Raw genomic sequence first — 13,353 nt, 5'->3', positions numbered from 1 at the left:
GTCACTCAAAAGTGCATCAATTATACCTTGATAGAGGTAATTATATGCAAAAAACGAATGAGACACCCGTATGATTATCGAGCTTGATAATATTCCCTCGCAGTAATCTTTGCATCGTGTGTTCCTGGGTGGCTTTAGGTCCCGTGGCTGGAGCCACCCCCAGCCACTGGAGCCACCAGTCCCTGTGGGCTGCGTCCCCCTCGCCCGGACCAGGACTCTCTGCTTCTGCCCATGAAATCCAGGTGCAGCAGCAAAGGACAAGGAGGAAGAGCCGGAGCACGTGGCTATTGCTGGGTGAGCAGAGCTCTAACTCTGGAAAGGCTTTAAAATTAGAGAGTTTGACCCCTCCCAGTGCATTACCCTCTGAGCTCTTCCAACTCCTGCCTCTCATCTGACAACGCTCGTCTCTCTGCTCTGCACACACTCCCGCTTCTTGCTCAGCTGCTGTTTTATTCCCCCCAGACACCCCCATCCTCTTCACTCATGAAAAGAAAAACGTTCTTCTCTGCAAGAGGGACCAGAAACGAGGGCAGTTTGGAGGTGATGGCTCTACCACCCTCACACCTTCTGTCTAGCCCTGTATCTCACCTCCAGTAGCCCCCGGGAAGTGACTCCTGGACTGGTGACTTTCTCAGTGCCCTCCACAAGGTGTCAAACACCTTTTTTCTGGACAGCACAGCTGCCCCCAGACAACTTTGAGTGTTAAACACTCGGTACAAAACAGCGCTTCTAAGGAATCTCCTCCTCATCTCTCACCTCGAGCTCACCTCTCCCGTCAGAATTAATTTCCCAGGACTTACCTATGCACCGGAATTGGACCCAAAATAAAGCTATTCTGGAGGAATGCCCCGTGAAGAGTTCTAGAATAACTCTTTTCAGGTCATGATTAAAAATTGCTGAATTTAAAACGTAGGCAAACTCTAGTCTCTCTGAATCCCACATCTGTCAGGCACTTGGGTGTCACGTAAGGCTGTGTAACAGGGATATTTGAGGTTTTAATCTCCAAAAGAATGCCACTTTTAAGGTGCAAACCTCGGTTAGGGAGCTCCTGGGTGAGCCCTTGCTCGTGCCTTTGCCAAGGAGTCTTGGCTGTTGGTCTACACTGATGACAAGGACGTCCATGTCACCAGATGACCAGCTTTACCTACATTCACTTGCCCCCCAATTCCTCCGTAAGGCAGACCTGATGAATGCCTATTGCTTTGGAAAAGTATTAGCACTTATCTCCCCTTCACAGGAGAAAAAAAAAAAAGATTATTTTAAATAATTTCTTGTGGTGAAATAGCAACTTGATTAAAAGCATTTGCATAATTGCTCCCAGCTTTAAAGCTATATGTACAAAAACCAGTGCAATATGTTTTTTTTTTTTGCTCTCGAGGAAATTTTAAATAAACATTTTCTCAGAGAGCGAAGGCAAATAAACTCCTCCTTGTGCCCTACCGTAGAGGTGGTGTTGAGGGTCTCTCCCTCCTCGTGCCCTACCATAGAGGTGGTGCTCAGGGTCTCTCCTGGGGAGCAGCAGAAACACCACGGAGACGTGAAGCCTAATGCCCGTGTGGTTTTTCCCTCTGGAGAGGCTCTGGCATGAAGCGCAGGGAGGAGGAGCAGAGCCCGATGACAGCCAGGCTCACGGCCACGCAGATGCCCATGGAGCCCAGGGTCTGCAGGGAGGAGGGTGGGAGCCGGTGGTGGCCCTGGGCCATGTCCATCATGATGGCTTCCATCTGGAAGTGCGTGCCGAGGATCCCGCAGACATGGAAAACTTGGTGGCTGTGCCCTGCAACAGAGCCAAAAGAAAGTGTCCTGCTCTGAGCGACTGATTCCTCCTCTAGCGCTTGGGAAAACAGCACTTTTAGAAGACTCCAGTGTCTGAAATGGTGAAAATAGTTTCTTTACAGCCAGCTCTGGGGTGTGGGTTTCAAGGTCTCAGTGGTTTTGCCCTCCCCAGGTGCAGGGGCGAGGAGGGGCAAGACCCAGCTCAGTGGTTTTGCCCTCCCCAGGTGCAGGGACGAGGAGGGGCAAGACCCGGGCACTTGACCCAGGGGTATTTCATACCATGAATGGCACATTCAAGATAAACTGCCAACAGGGGTATTTCATACCATGAACGGCACATTCAGTATAAATTAGAAAGTTCTCTGAGGAGTTCTCCCTCTCTCTCTCTTTCCCTCGATGGCTGCCCCCCTGAGAACTCCTTGCCCTGATGCCAGAGCCCTGAGCCCTTCCCTCCCTCCTGAAGCACTCGCAGGATCCCACATTGGCTGTCCCTGCAGGGAGGGACCAGCTTCCTGCTGGGGGAAAGGGCTGGGTATGATCCTTGTGTATTTGATATTGGTATGGGGATCCATAATGGTTCTTTAGTGCTATTAATGTTAATTAATTAGTGTTATTCTACTAAATCTATTGTTACGTCAGCCCTCAGGTTTCCTTGGTTTTCCTCCGATTCCCCTTCCCAGGTCACCGGGTGATAGAATTGTCCAAACGATAATAAATTATTGTGGGTTTCTCAAACCATAACACCAAGAAATTCCTCAGACTTCACTCAAACACCGCCGTGAGGGCTCAGCAGACCTTCTGCCATCACATTTTTAAATAGTTATTCTCCTAATTTCTGTGGCTTTTATGATTGCACCACCAGAGCACAGAGACCTTCCTCTCCAAAATGTGCTGGCAGCGAGGGAGGTGCCGCTGGTGGCTGCAGCGGTGGCACAGGAGGGGCTGAGAAGCCCTGTGCTTGTGCACGGTGTGATGGGGGGGATGGGGAACACCCCACCATGGCCACGATGGCCACCCAGTCACAGGCCAGGATGCTGGTGGCCTTCTTGGCCACCTGGGTACTCTGCTGGCTCCTATTCACCCAGCTGTGACCACCAACCCCAGGTCCTTCTGCACTGGGCAGCTCCAGCCACTCTTGCCCAAGCCTGGAGTGTCCATGGGGTTGGTGTGACCCCAGCACAGGACCCTTCACCTGGCACCGTGACACTCCCCTGTGCACAGCTGAGAGTTTTTCACCTGAGAAATGAGTGTTTGCGGTCATGAAACCCTTTGAGACACATTTTGGAACCAGCACGTTCCCACTTCACTGCTGCATCTCGGATGGCAAACCCCATTTCCAATTTCCAGCAGGGAATAGATTGCAACCTCTGGGAGTCCCTCCTGGATTAATGTGCCTGAAAATAACGAGGAAGCAACGCCAGCTCTTCTGGCACTCACCGATGTAGTCAAAGTGCCCTGGGGCCAGTCTCTCGGGCAGGTGGCTGGCGAAGATGAAGCAGGTGAGGAAGGCGAAGACCGTGTGCTTGTAGTGGACCAGGATGGCGGGCTCCGTGCAGCTCTCCGTCGCGCACAGGTAGAACTACAGCCACAGAGAGGGATCCACCGGGGGGAACCGGGCGAGGGAAAGAGGAGAAAGACATTTCTACAGGAGACAGCCCCATTTCCTGAGCCCCCACCGCCCCCGGCTGCCCCTCACCCAACAACGGGGCTCAACACAGAATCACAGAATCTTCTAGGTTGGAAGGGACCTTAAAGATCATCTCGTCCAACCATCAACCTGACTGACAAAAATAGTCACCCACACAACAAACAAGGAGCATCACCATCACTAAACCAGACCTCCCAGCACTACATCAACCCGTCTTTTGAACACCTCCAGGGATGGTGCCTCAACCCCCTCCCTGGGCAGCCCATTCCAATGCCTGAGAACCCTTTCAGTGAAAAAATTTTTCCTAATATCCAGCCTGAACCTCCCCTGGTGTAACTTGAGGCCATTTCCTCTTGTCCTGTCGCCTGTGACTTGAGAGAAGAGACCGACCCCCACCTCTCTACACCCTCCTTTCAGGGAGTTGGAGAGAGCAATAAGGTCTCCCCTCAGCCTCCTCTTCTCCAGGCTGAACACCCCCAGCTCCCTCAGCCTCTCCTCACAAGACTTGTGCTCCAGACCCCTCACCATCTTTGTCGCCCTTCTCTGGACCCGCTCCAGCACCTCCATGTCTTTTTTATGGTAGGGGGCCCAAAACTGGACACAGTACTCAAGGTGAGGCCTCACCAGTGCCCAGTACAGGGGGATGATCACCTCTCAGGCCCTACTCCCCACACTGTTCCTGACACAGGCCAGGATGCTGTTGGCTTTCTTGGCCACCTGGGCACACTGCTGGCTCATGGTCAGCCCACAGGCCACCAACACCCCCAGGTCCTTTTCTGCCAGGCAAAGGGCACAAGGGCTGTCGCCTCCGTTTCCTGCAAATCCCAGCCCCGAGCCTCCTGTCCTTAGACCTCCCCGCAGCAGAATTCCCACCCAGCTCTGGTTTAGGAACTGGAAAACTTGGAGCTTGCAAAGGCAGTAACTTTCCAGCCCCGGGCAGAGTTTGAGCTCGGCGCTTTGAAGTGGGAGGAACCCGCCTATCAATAGGTGCAGGAAAAAATAACCAAATCTCTTTTCCTGCCACAATTTGTTTTTCTTTTAAAAAAAAATAAATAATAAAAGGCTGGCATATTTTCCCAAATATTTTCAGGCTGAGGTGAAGCAGCTGATGTTTCCAGCCCTGCAGCGAGTGAGCGCCGTGGTGGGAGCATACCCTGTAGAAGAGAGGGATGCTGTCGAAGAGGTAGGGGTAGACGAAGGCCAGGGTGCGGGACGCCTTGCTGAACCGGGGCTGCTCCACCTCCAGGAACCTCGAGGAGAAGAGAGAAGACGTTTCACCTCAACCGCAGCGCGTGGACCCCACCTGCATCCCCCCACCCGCGGGGGTTTGGCTGCCGGTGCCATTAACGCTGTGCCCACCCTCAGCAAAGCCTGGCCCAACCTTCCCTGGCTGAGCCCTGAGCTGGGGGAGGAAGGATTTAGGGGTCCCCCCTCCCCTGTCTACACTCTGGATCTCACAGGTGCAGCTCTGAAAATGACCTTTTTTTACACCATCCTGGCTTTTGCTTCTTCTGCCGTTGCTCATTAACCGTTGCCCATCAGCAGCCGGGTCCTTAAACAGCTGCTGTCCCTCCCTGTGGTTGTTTTTTATACTGAATTTTTCACTCTTGGTTCGGAATCCCAGCTTTCTGAGCACCGCAATCAAGGAAAATACATCTGCCTGGGTTTGGAAGGCTCTGTGGGTACCGCTGCGTGCAGGCTGTGATTGCTACTCTTTGTTAATTAAGCTGTGTTGCAGCTTGTGCCTGCAACGCGTGAGGCTCTGTTTTACACCCCCCAGGACTTTGCGATCGTCCTCTCAGAGGACACACGGAGAGAGTTACTGAAATCACAAACTAAAGTAGTTAAACAAGTTACTCTTTAATGACACCCCCGTTATAATGGCAGAAGCAGCCTGGTCGTTAGAACCATGTCGTGTACCAGGAGGAAAGAGTTTGGCTGGACAGAGAATAACAGCCTGCATTTTGTTCCCCAGGAAATCACGCTGCTGAAATGTAAGACAAACTTCACAGCTGAAATCACAAAATGATTGACCACCCAGGTCCCCAAAAAAACCCATTGTAAAACCTGGAGCTGGGTCACAAGCCCTGAGCCCGCTCCTGCCACCTGGGGAACACAACTCGAATGAAACCTGGAGATGGAAAGCCCAGGGGAGCCTCAGAGAAGCAGGAGGGGCATCAGGATGCTCCCCACCACGGGAGGGCTCCAGCAAGGAGCCCATCACCCTGCCCAACCACAGCAGCTCCAGCCCAGGAACAGAAAACATCCACCCGTGCTGGGAAAAACCAGCTTTTACAGGGTTTTAGCCCAACATGGAAATGGGGAGATGAACTTGAGCGGAATTACAACAGACCTGCCTGCAAAGCAGAAGGGCTCTGTCAACACGGCCCAAAATGTGGGTTGAAACCCCAATAATTCAACTGGTGCTCAAGAGCCACAACTGCCTATGGGCTTTCATCTTGCTCCTCCTCTGTTCGACCTTCCACCGAGCTTGTGGCTTGCCCAGAAGACATCCTGATGGTGGTGAAGGTGCCTCCTGCACTGCTTTCTCCTGCATTTCTGCATGATTCCTGCTGTGTTTTCCCACCGTGCCGGTGCTGGACTCCCATCCTGCTCTCACCCTTGCCACGCACCTTCCCTCACCTTCAGCAATGTGCCCACCCAACCTGTTGCCAAAATCGAGTCTGGGCCCACAGGAACCCCAAGGGCAGTGCCCCATTCACAGGGGACAGTGTGAGATGGAGCAGCAGAGTCTACGTGTCCTCCCTTCTCCTTGTGAAGGAAAAGCCCATACAGGTTTTTCTGCTTTCCTGGAGGATTTCTGCAGGGAGACACCAAATCCTCCAGCGTGAAAGAAACCTTTTGTTCGGCTGCTCATCCTGCAGCAGGGCAGGGGGACACAGAGAGAGGTATCGAGCAGCAAATACAGGATAAACACATGCATTTCTTTTTACAAGGACCTTCAAACTGAAAGAGGGGAGATCTCAGGAAGAACTTGTTTGGTGTGAGGGTGGTGAGAGCCTGGCCCAGGTTGGCCAGAGAAGCTGTGGCTGCCCCATCCCTGGAGGGGTTCAAGGGCAGGTTGGAGGGGGTGCTTGGAGCAACCTGGTGTGGTGGGAGGTGTCCCTGCCCAGGGCAGGGGGTGGCACTGGGGGGGCTTTAAGGTCCCTTTCCACCCAAACCAGTCTATGATTCTATGATTACAGCCCATCTGCACGTTTCCCTGTGTGGCAATTCAACCTTCCTGGGCCAAAGGATGCAAAAACCCAACCAAACAAAAATCTTACAGTTGACTCATGAAGCAGCCATCTAGGACCGGAGAATTTTCCTGGGAATCTGATAAAATCTGGCGCAGTAGCTTAGCAAAATGCCTTTCTTCAGATAACCCCACTGCAAGTCCCTGCCTTCCCCCCCTGGCTGCATCCTCCTCCTCAGTGACCCCTCCTTCATGGGGGCACACCAAGAGGCTGCCCTTGGCCACTGTGTAGAAGCCCAGCCAGGTTCAGGTAGCCCAGGGCTGGCAGTTTAAGCGTGAAATGCTCCAAAATGGGGAGTGACCTGGGTCCCACCGACCCCCCCCCCCGGCTCCTGGAGCCAGCCCTGCCCAGGGTGCGGGTGGTGGAACCACCCCAACAGCATTGCTGAGCCCTGGGGAGCTGGGCAGGACCAGCAGTGCCCGGGCAGGTCCCCTCCCAGTGCTCTGGGCCCCCCCGCCCCCCCCCCCCGGCTCCTGGAGCCAGCCCTGCCCAGGGTGCGGGTGGTGGAACCACCCCAACAGCATTGCTGAGCCCTGGGGAGCTGGGCAGGACCAGCAGTGCCCGGGCAGGTCCCCTCCCAGTGCTCCCAGCTCCCTGCCATCACCGCCCATTGCACAATTCGGTTTCGGGTCCCCTCCCGTCCAACATCCCCACCTCGGATGGACATTTTGGATGGTGTGACTCAGCCAAGGGTGACACTGAAGGGAATGCCATGGGTGAGCAGCACCAGCAGGTGCTGGTGGCCTCATGGGGTCTCTGGGGTGGCCAGCTTGACCACTTCCCTGTCCCCAACCCACCAGCTGTGGCTTGGGCACCCAGGGGGGTGCGAGGTGGGCACAAAACCATGCCCCCTTGTTCTCTGCAGCCCCACCACCCTGCAAGAGGAGAGAGATGGGGGACTGGGGGCACGGCCAGGGGTCACACACGTGGCTGGGATGCTCACACGTACGCAGAGGGGCACGGGGATGCTGGTAGCCCCATGGCTAACGTGGTCCCCAGCCCTGACCTGGTGTGCTTGGGGTGTAGTGGTGAATGAGGGGGGCTCCATTCACCACCATGGGGGCAAACCAGCATTGCTGGCCCCCACTGGTACGGTGTGTCCAGTTTCCCTCCTCACCCAGGGGCCTTCTGTTTATTTTTTATTATTTTTAAACTGACAGTCAATGGATGTGCTACTTCTCTACTGTCAATTGCCCAGACAGCAGGAACTGCTGTTCTACCACGTGGCGCTGGGATGGTTCTCACACGACTGCACTTACAGGTGTGGGCAAGAGAGAGGCTGGCAATTAAATTTGCACATCAAGAATTCTTTTGTTTAAACCACCCAAATTAATCTGGAACTGATCCCAAGCTGCTGATGCTTCCTAAGCGTTATCTTCAGGTGGTAAGTACTAGGATTAGCACACAGGCAGGGAGCTTTGTTTTCTAAGCCCATCTAATGAGACATCAGAGGTGCACAGGGCAGAAACTAGCAGGGGGAAAGAGACAAAAAAAAGAAAAAAAGAGGAAGAAATGAGGAATATAAGGAAAAAAATACCAAGCCCCAGCTGGCACTATCCACAGAGCCATCCAAGAGAGATCCTTGATTTTGCTGTACGGCTCAGTAACACCAAGAATAGGTCCAAAAAGCAAAGAACCCCCCAAAATATAAGGAAAAAAAATGCCCAAATGATTCATATCCTTGTGAAGCAGAGGAGCTGTACACGTTGCACAACCCACCGCGTGCCGTGGCAGCGACAGGCACGAGCGCTCTGCAAACACAGCCTTTTGGGGGAGGGGGGGGACCTGCCATGAATCAAATAAAAACCTCTCTGTATCGCTGGAAATCAGCCGGGTAGGTTGGATTCTTGAGTTATTCCAAACAAATTGGCTAAGGCCAGCCAGGAACAGAACACCACGCACGCAGCGCTGCTCGCAAATGGCGCAACCGGCTGCAGGAACGCTGAGGTTCCTCCTCTGTGAGTGTGTGACACACACACACAAACACACACAAACACACACAAACACACACAAACACACACAAACACACGTGGGCTGACACGTGCCTTTGGCAGGACCACGCTCCTGTCCAAACCTAAACACCTTTTCCAGAGGTGGGGGACACAGGAGCCCCCCCAACTTTTTGCACGTCACATTAGAAAAGCACAAACACACACAAACACACACAAACACACGTGGGCTGACACGTGCCTTTGGCAGGACCACGCTCCTGTCCAAACCTAAACACCTTTTCCAGAGGTGGGGGACACAGGAGCCCCCCCAACTTTTTGCACGTCACATTAGAAAAGCAACAGCCCAAAGCAGAGGGTGGTGGTGGGGGGGGATGTCCTCCTGCCGGGCACAAACCCTGTGAAATTACCTTCTCAACTTCCGAAAATTAAAGCTAAAAGTCATTTGTTTTGCATTTTTGATCACCAAACTCTGCTGCTGCCAACAGGCAACGCGGTTCCCAAACAAAAAGCCCTTCCTCTTCCTGAGCTCAAGGCTCACGTTGTTATAACACAGCCTGGGATTAAAAAGCTGTATTAATAATACTAATTAACGATTACGCCGTAGCAATCAGGGCAGAGGGAGCAGCAGCTCACCTGGAATAGCAGGACAGACCGGTGCTGACGAGGGTGTTACAGAGGGCGATGGGGACGTAGCAGTGGTGGAAGGTGCTGTTGACCCAATCCGCTGGGAAAACGTAGGCCGAGTACGCCAGCGCCGACCCTGGGAAGGCAGAGGGTGCCCAGTTAGTGCCAGGTCCCACCAGGACCCTCATCATCCTCCAGGGGGGCAGCTCTGAACCTTCACGTGGGCACAGGGCACTCTCGGGAAAGGGAGATGTGAGTTAAGGTAGTGGAGGAGGGTAATCATGGAATCACAGAGTGGTTAGAGTTGGAAGAGATCTTAAACATCATCTGGTTCCAACCCCCTGCCCTGGGCAGGGACACCTCCCACCAGCCCAGGTTGCTCCAAGCCCCCTCCAACCTGGCCTTGAACCCCTCCAGGGATGGGGCAAATACCTAAGGGGAGCATCAGGCAGACACCCCGGTACCAGCTCCTGCAGGTGTTGCTCCATGAGGAGCTGGAGGTGTTTTGTGCCACCAGAAGACCCTGGCTCCTGGCACTCCAACAAGGTGCCACCCGCTTCACTGACAGCATTCATCTTTTTTCTTATTCTATTGACTACAAATACCAAAGAGTGTCACACAATCCAGGCCTCCCTCCCAGGGCTGCCCGGTACGAAACCCAGCCCCAAATTACTGTTTGTGGTGGTGGCAAAGACGCTTCCTGGTCCCTCTCAAGTGCCAGGCTGTGGGGAGGAGCAGCAGGAGAAACTACACGCAAGATTTCTGCTTGTCCCCTGGGCACGAGCCATCTGAGCACCCAAGACCAGGTTGGAGCGGGCTTGGAGTAACCTGGGCTGGTGGGAGGTGTCCCTGCCCAGGGCAGGGGGTGGCACTGGGGGGGCTTTAAGGTCCCTTCCAACCCAAACCAGTCTATGATGCCACCTGCACCCTTCACTGTGGGCATCTCCCACCCTCAACTTGGCTGGTGCAGGGCTGTGGAGAACATTGTGGTGCCCTCAGGGCCACTACTTATGTCACCCCAGGGGTGGCCAGGGGGACAAGCCACTGTCTGGCCAAGACTCAGGGCTTGCAGAAATCCTTCAGCCCCGTCCCTAATGCCTCCTCGTGGTTCAGGGGGAAGTGCTGGGGACCGAGACCTCTGCAGATGCCCTCACCCAAGCTGTACATGCTGAGGGCCGCGTAGTCGAAGAAGTAGCAGATGTGGCGGGCGCGGGTGGACATGGTGCTGAAGGTGTGGGCGCAGCTGGAGGCCAGGGGGTAGATGCAGCAGGTCAGCAGGTAGGCCAGGAGGGGCCAGGCATGGGGGTCCTCTGGGCCCCCCGGCCCCCGCAGCCGCCCCACCAGGGTCCACACGAAGTACCTGTGGGGTGGAGGAAGGTCGGCATCGCACCCCTGGGTGTCCCCCATCCCTGCTCCCCAAGCCTTGCTCCCACCATGGGGACCCACCAGGGATGCTGAAGCCCCAGGACATGGTACCTACCAGGCAGGCACAAAATGTGTCCAGATATTCAGCGTCTCGTTGGTCATTTGGAAGACGCTGAGGAGACAATCTGCTGCCGAGCTTCGGGGGGGACGGTACCCAAAGAGGATCCCCTGCTCCTGGTACCCCTGCAAGGCAAGGACTGGCACCAGGGGCAGCCGGAGGAGAAGGAAGGAGAAATTGGAGAAGGAAGGACAAATCAGAGGAGAAGGAAGGACAAATCAGAGGAGAAAGAAGGACAAATCAGAGGAGAAAGAAGGACAAATCAGAGGAGAAAGAAGGAAGGTTGCCAAAAGGAGGGTGCCCATGATTCAGGACCCAAGACCCTGCAGTTAGGACAGAGCTGTGTCCCCACGGTGGGAGGTGGCCCCAGGAAGGGGCTGAGCCCTGTCCTGGGGGGGGGTCATGGCCACCCCAGCATGCTGCTCCCACTTCTCACCTCCCAAAACCCCACCAAACCTCGGGGTTTAGGGAAGAAAAGCTCTTCTCTGACCTTGGGCACCTGGTGGACGCTGAGCAGCCGGGGTAACTTCAGGCTCAGCATCGTGCGGTCGGGGCTCCGGCTCCGAGGGATGTTTTGGGCTCAGCTTCCCTGGGGACCAGCCCCACGGCTCCTCACACCCCGTCTGGCCACATCCCCACTGGGCAAGCGATGGGACGGGGATGGGGCTGCCCCGTGGTGGCCACGGGGTAACTTCAGGCTCAGCATCGTGCGGTCGGGGCTCCGGCTCCGAGGGATGTTTTGGGCTCAGCTTCCCTGGGGACCAGCCCCACGGCTCCTCACACCCCGTCTGGCCACATCCCTGCGATGGGACAGGGATGGGGCTGCCCCGTGGTGGCTGAAGGGACGCTCCTGGGGCTCAGGAGGGGTGGCCTGGGGGGGAGACAAGCATTCGTGGGGATGTGTCCCCATGGGGGGTCCCAAACCCACGTGTGGCAAATGCTTCCTGGGGGGGCTCCCATGGCATGGGGGGGGGAGACCTCATCCATCCCCGCAGGAGATGTTGGGGTCCCTCCCCACCACTCGTACCCGAAAGGGGCAGGGGGAGAAGGAGAGCACATCCCTGTGCCCACCACCCCGAGGGACTGAAACTCCCTGTTGTCACCCCAACGGAGCCAGGGGTGATGCAGGAAGAGCACCCATGTCCCCGGAGCACCTCAAGGTCACACAGAAAGCCCTGGGCAGGGGCTGGGGGTCCGTGGGGTGCAGGCAGGTCCCCTCTGGTGAGTGGGGAGGACTCAGGGGCTGGTTCCCCTCCACCCAGCGCCGCGGTGCAGCCCTCCCATCCCCGGTGTCTCCATCTCTCACCCGCTGGTGCCTTCGGCAGCCTCTCCCCGTCCGTCTCCACCTCTGCTCTGCGAAATAAAGGGGAGAAAAAAGGAATTAGCATCTCCTGCACCCTCCCGCAAGGGACCACTGGGGCAAGAAGGGAGCCTGACTCTCAGCTTGTGGGATGGGCTCCCCTTTGCTGCTCCTGCCGGGGCATTTGGGTTGTCCTCACCGTCCCACAGCCTCACACGAGGACACACCGAGCTCCATCCGTGACTCACCAGTCCCAAATAAACCCCTTCTCTGCCCTTTCCCGGCCCTGGCATCAGCCTTTGTCTTCCCCTGCTCTTCCTCCCTGCCCGTACTCTACCTCTCGGGGCGGCCGAGCGGCTCCGGTGCAAACCCACTGGGGACAAACAGCGTGTGGGGAGTGCCCGGGGAGGGGGAGCTGGCTGGAGGCGCTGAGCAGGAGGGAAAAAATTAACGAGGCAGGAGAGCAATAAACCCGGCATAAAATAAAATTGGAAATGCCTTTAGTTAAAGATTAGACTTAAATCGGGAGCTTTTTTTTTTTTTTTTGGCTGTTGGGCTACGCAGAGGATGGAGCCCCCCCCAGCCCCATCCCCTCGGAGTCTCTGTGCTGTGGGGAAAAGGGGTCCTGAGCCCTGTGGTGGCCTCTGGAGCCTTGGGATCCGGCTGGAGGGCAGGGAGTGAAATCAGGGGGAGAAGGCAGGGAAAGAAGGCAGGGAGTGAGGACAGGGAGTGAAATCAGGGGGAGAAGGCAGAGAGAGAAGGCAGGGGGAGAAGGAAGGCAGGGAGAAAAGGCAGGGAGAGAAATCAGGGAGAGAAGGCAGAGAGAGAAGGCAGAGAGAGAAGGCAGAGAGTGAGGACAGGGAGTGAAATCAGGGGGATAAGGCAGAGGGAGAAGGCAGGGAGTGAAATCAGGGAGAGAAGGCAGAGGGAGAAGGCAGGCAGGGAGAAGGCAGGCAGGGAGAGAGGGCAGGGAGTGAAATCAGGGGGAGAAGGCAAGGAGAGAAGGTAGGGAGAGAGGGCTGGGAGTGAAATCAGGGAGAGAGGGCTGGGAGTGAAATCAGGGAGTGAAATCAGGAGGAGAAGAAGGGAAAGAAGGCAGGGAGTGAAATCAGGGAGAGAAGGCAGGGAGAGAGGGCTGGGAGTGAAGGCAGGGAGTGAAATCGGGGAGAAGGCAGGGGGAGAAGGAAGGCAGGGAGAAGGAAGGCAGGGAGAAGGAAGGCAGGGAGAAGGAAGGCAGGGAGAAGGAAGGCAGGGAGAAGGAAGGCAGGGGGAGAGGGCTGGGAGTGAAATCAGGGGGAAAATGCAGAGGGAGA

At 55.7% G+C, this 13,353-nt stretch overlaps 1 protein-coding gene across 1 annotated transcript; it reads right to left on the bottom strand.

The window, feature by feature from the left end:
• Window positions 1-146: 146 nt before the first annotated feature.
• PAQR5 (progestin and adipoQ receptor family member V) lies at window positions 147-11,417 on the bottom strand. The gene is made up of 7 exons (XM_014952677.1): window positions 11,231-11,417; window positions 10,738-10,865; window positions 10,412-10,617; window positions 9,267-9,393; window positions 4,578-4,674; window positions 3,214-3,355; window positions 147-1,777 (listed from the first exon to the last, which is right to left on the bottom strand). The coding sequence occupies exons 1-7, from the start codon at window positions 11,279-11,281 to the stop codon at window positions 1,545-1,547; spliced, it is 984 nt and encodes a 327-aa protein (XP_014808163.1). The 5' UTR covers window positions 11,282-11,417; the 3' UTR covers window positions 147-1,544.
• Window positions 11,418-13,353: the final 1,936 nt, after the last annotated feature.

Source organism: Calidris pugnax, unplaced genomic scaffold (genome assembly GCF_001431845.1).
Source record: "Calidris pugnax isolate Ruff unplaced genomic scaffold, ASM143184v1 scaffold187, whole genome shotgun sequence".
NCBI classification, from domain to species: domain Eukaryota; kingdom Metazoa; phylum Chordata; class Aves; order Charadriiformes; family Scolopacidae; genus Calidris; species Calidris pugnax.
The sequence above is the reverse complement of the archived record's forward strand: the minus strand, read 5'-3'. Positions and strand labels throughout refer to the sequence as shown.

What these genes read in the sequence shown, in the direction of transcription:
- PAQR5 (XM_014952677.1), bottom strand. Translation starts at nt 11,281, where the DNA reads ATGCTGAGCCTGAAGTTACCCCGGCTGCTCAGCGTCCACCAGGTGCCC. An exon ending in GGTCTGTCCTGCTATTCCAG is followed by an intron (nt 4,675 to 9,266) that starts GTGAGCTGCTGC and finishes CTTCTCCTCGAG; the next exon opens with GTTCCTGGAGGTGGAGCAGC. An exon ending in AGGGCACTTTGACTACATCG is followed by an intron (nt 1,778 to 3,213) that starts GTGAGTGCCAGA and finishes GCTCTGTTGCAG; the next exon opens with GGCACAGCCACCAAGTTTTC.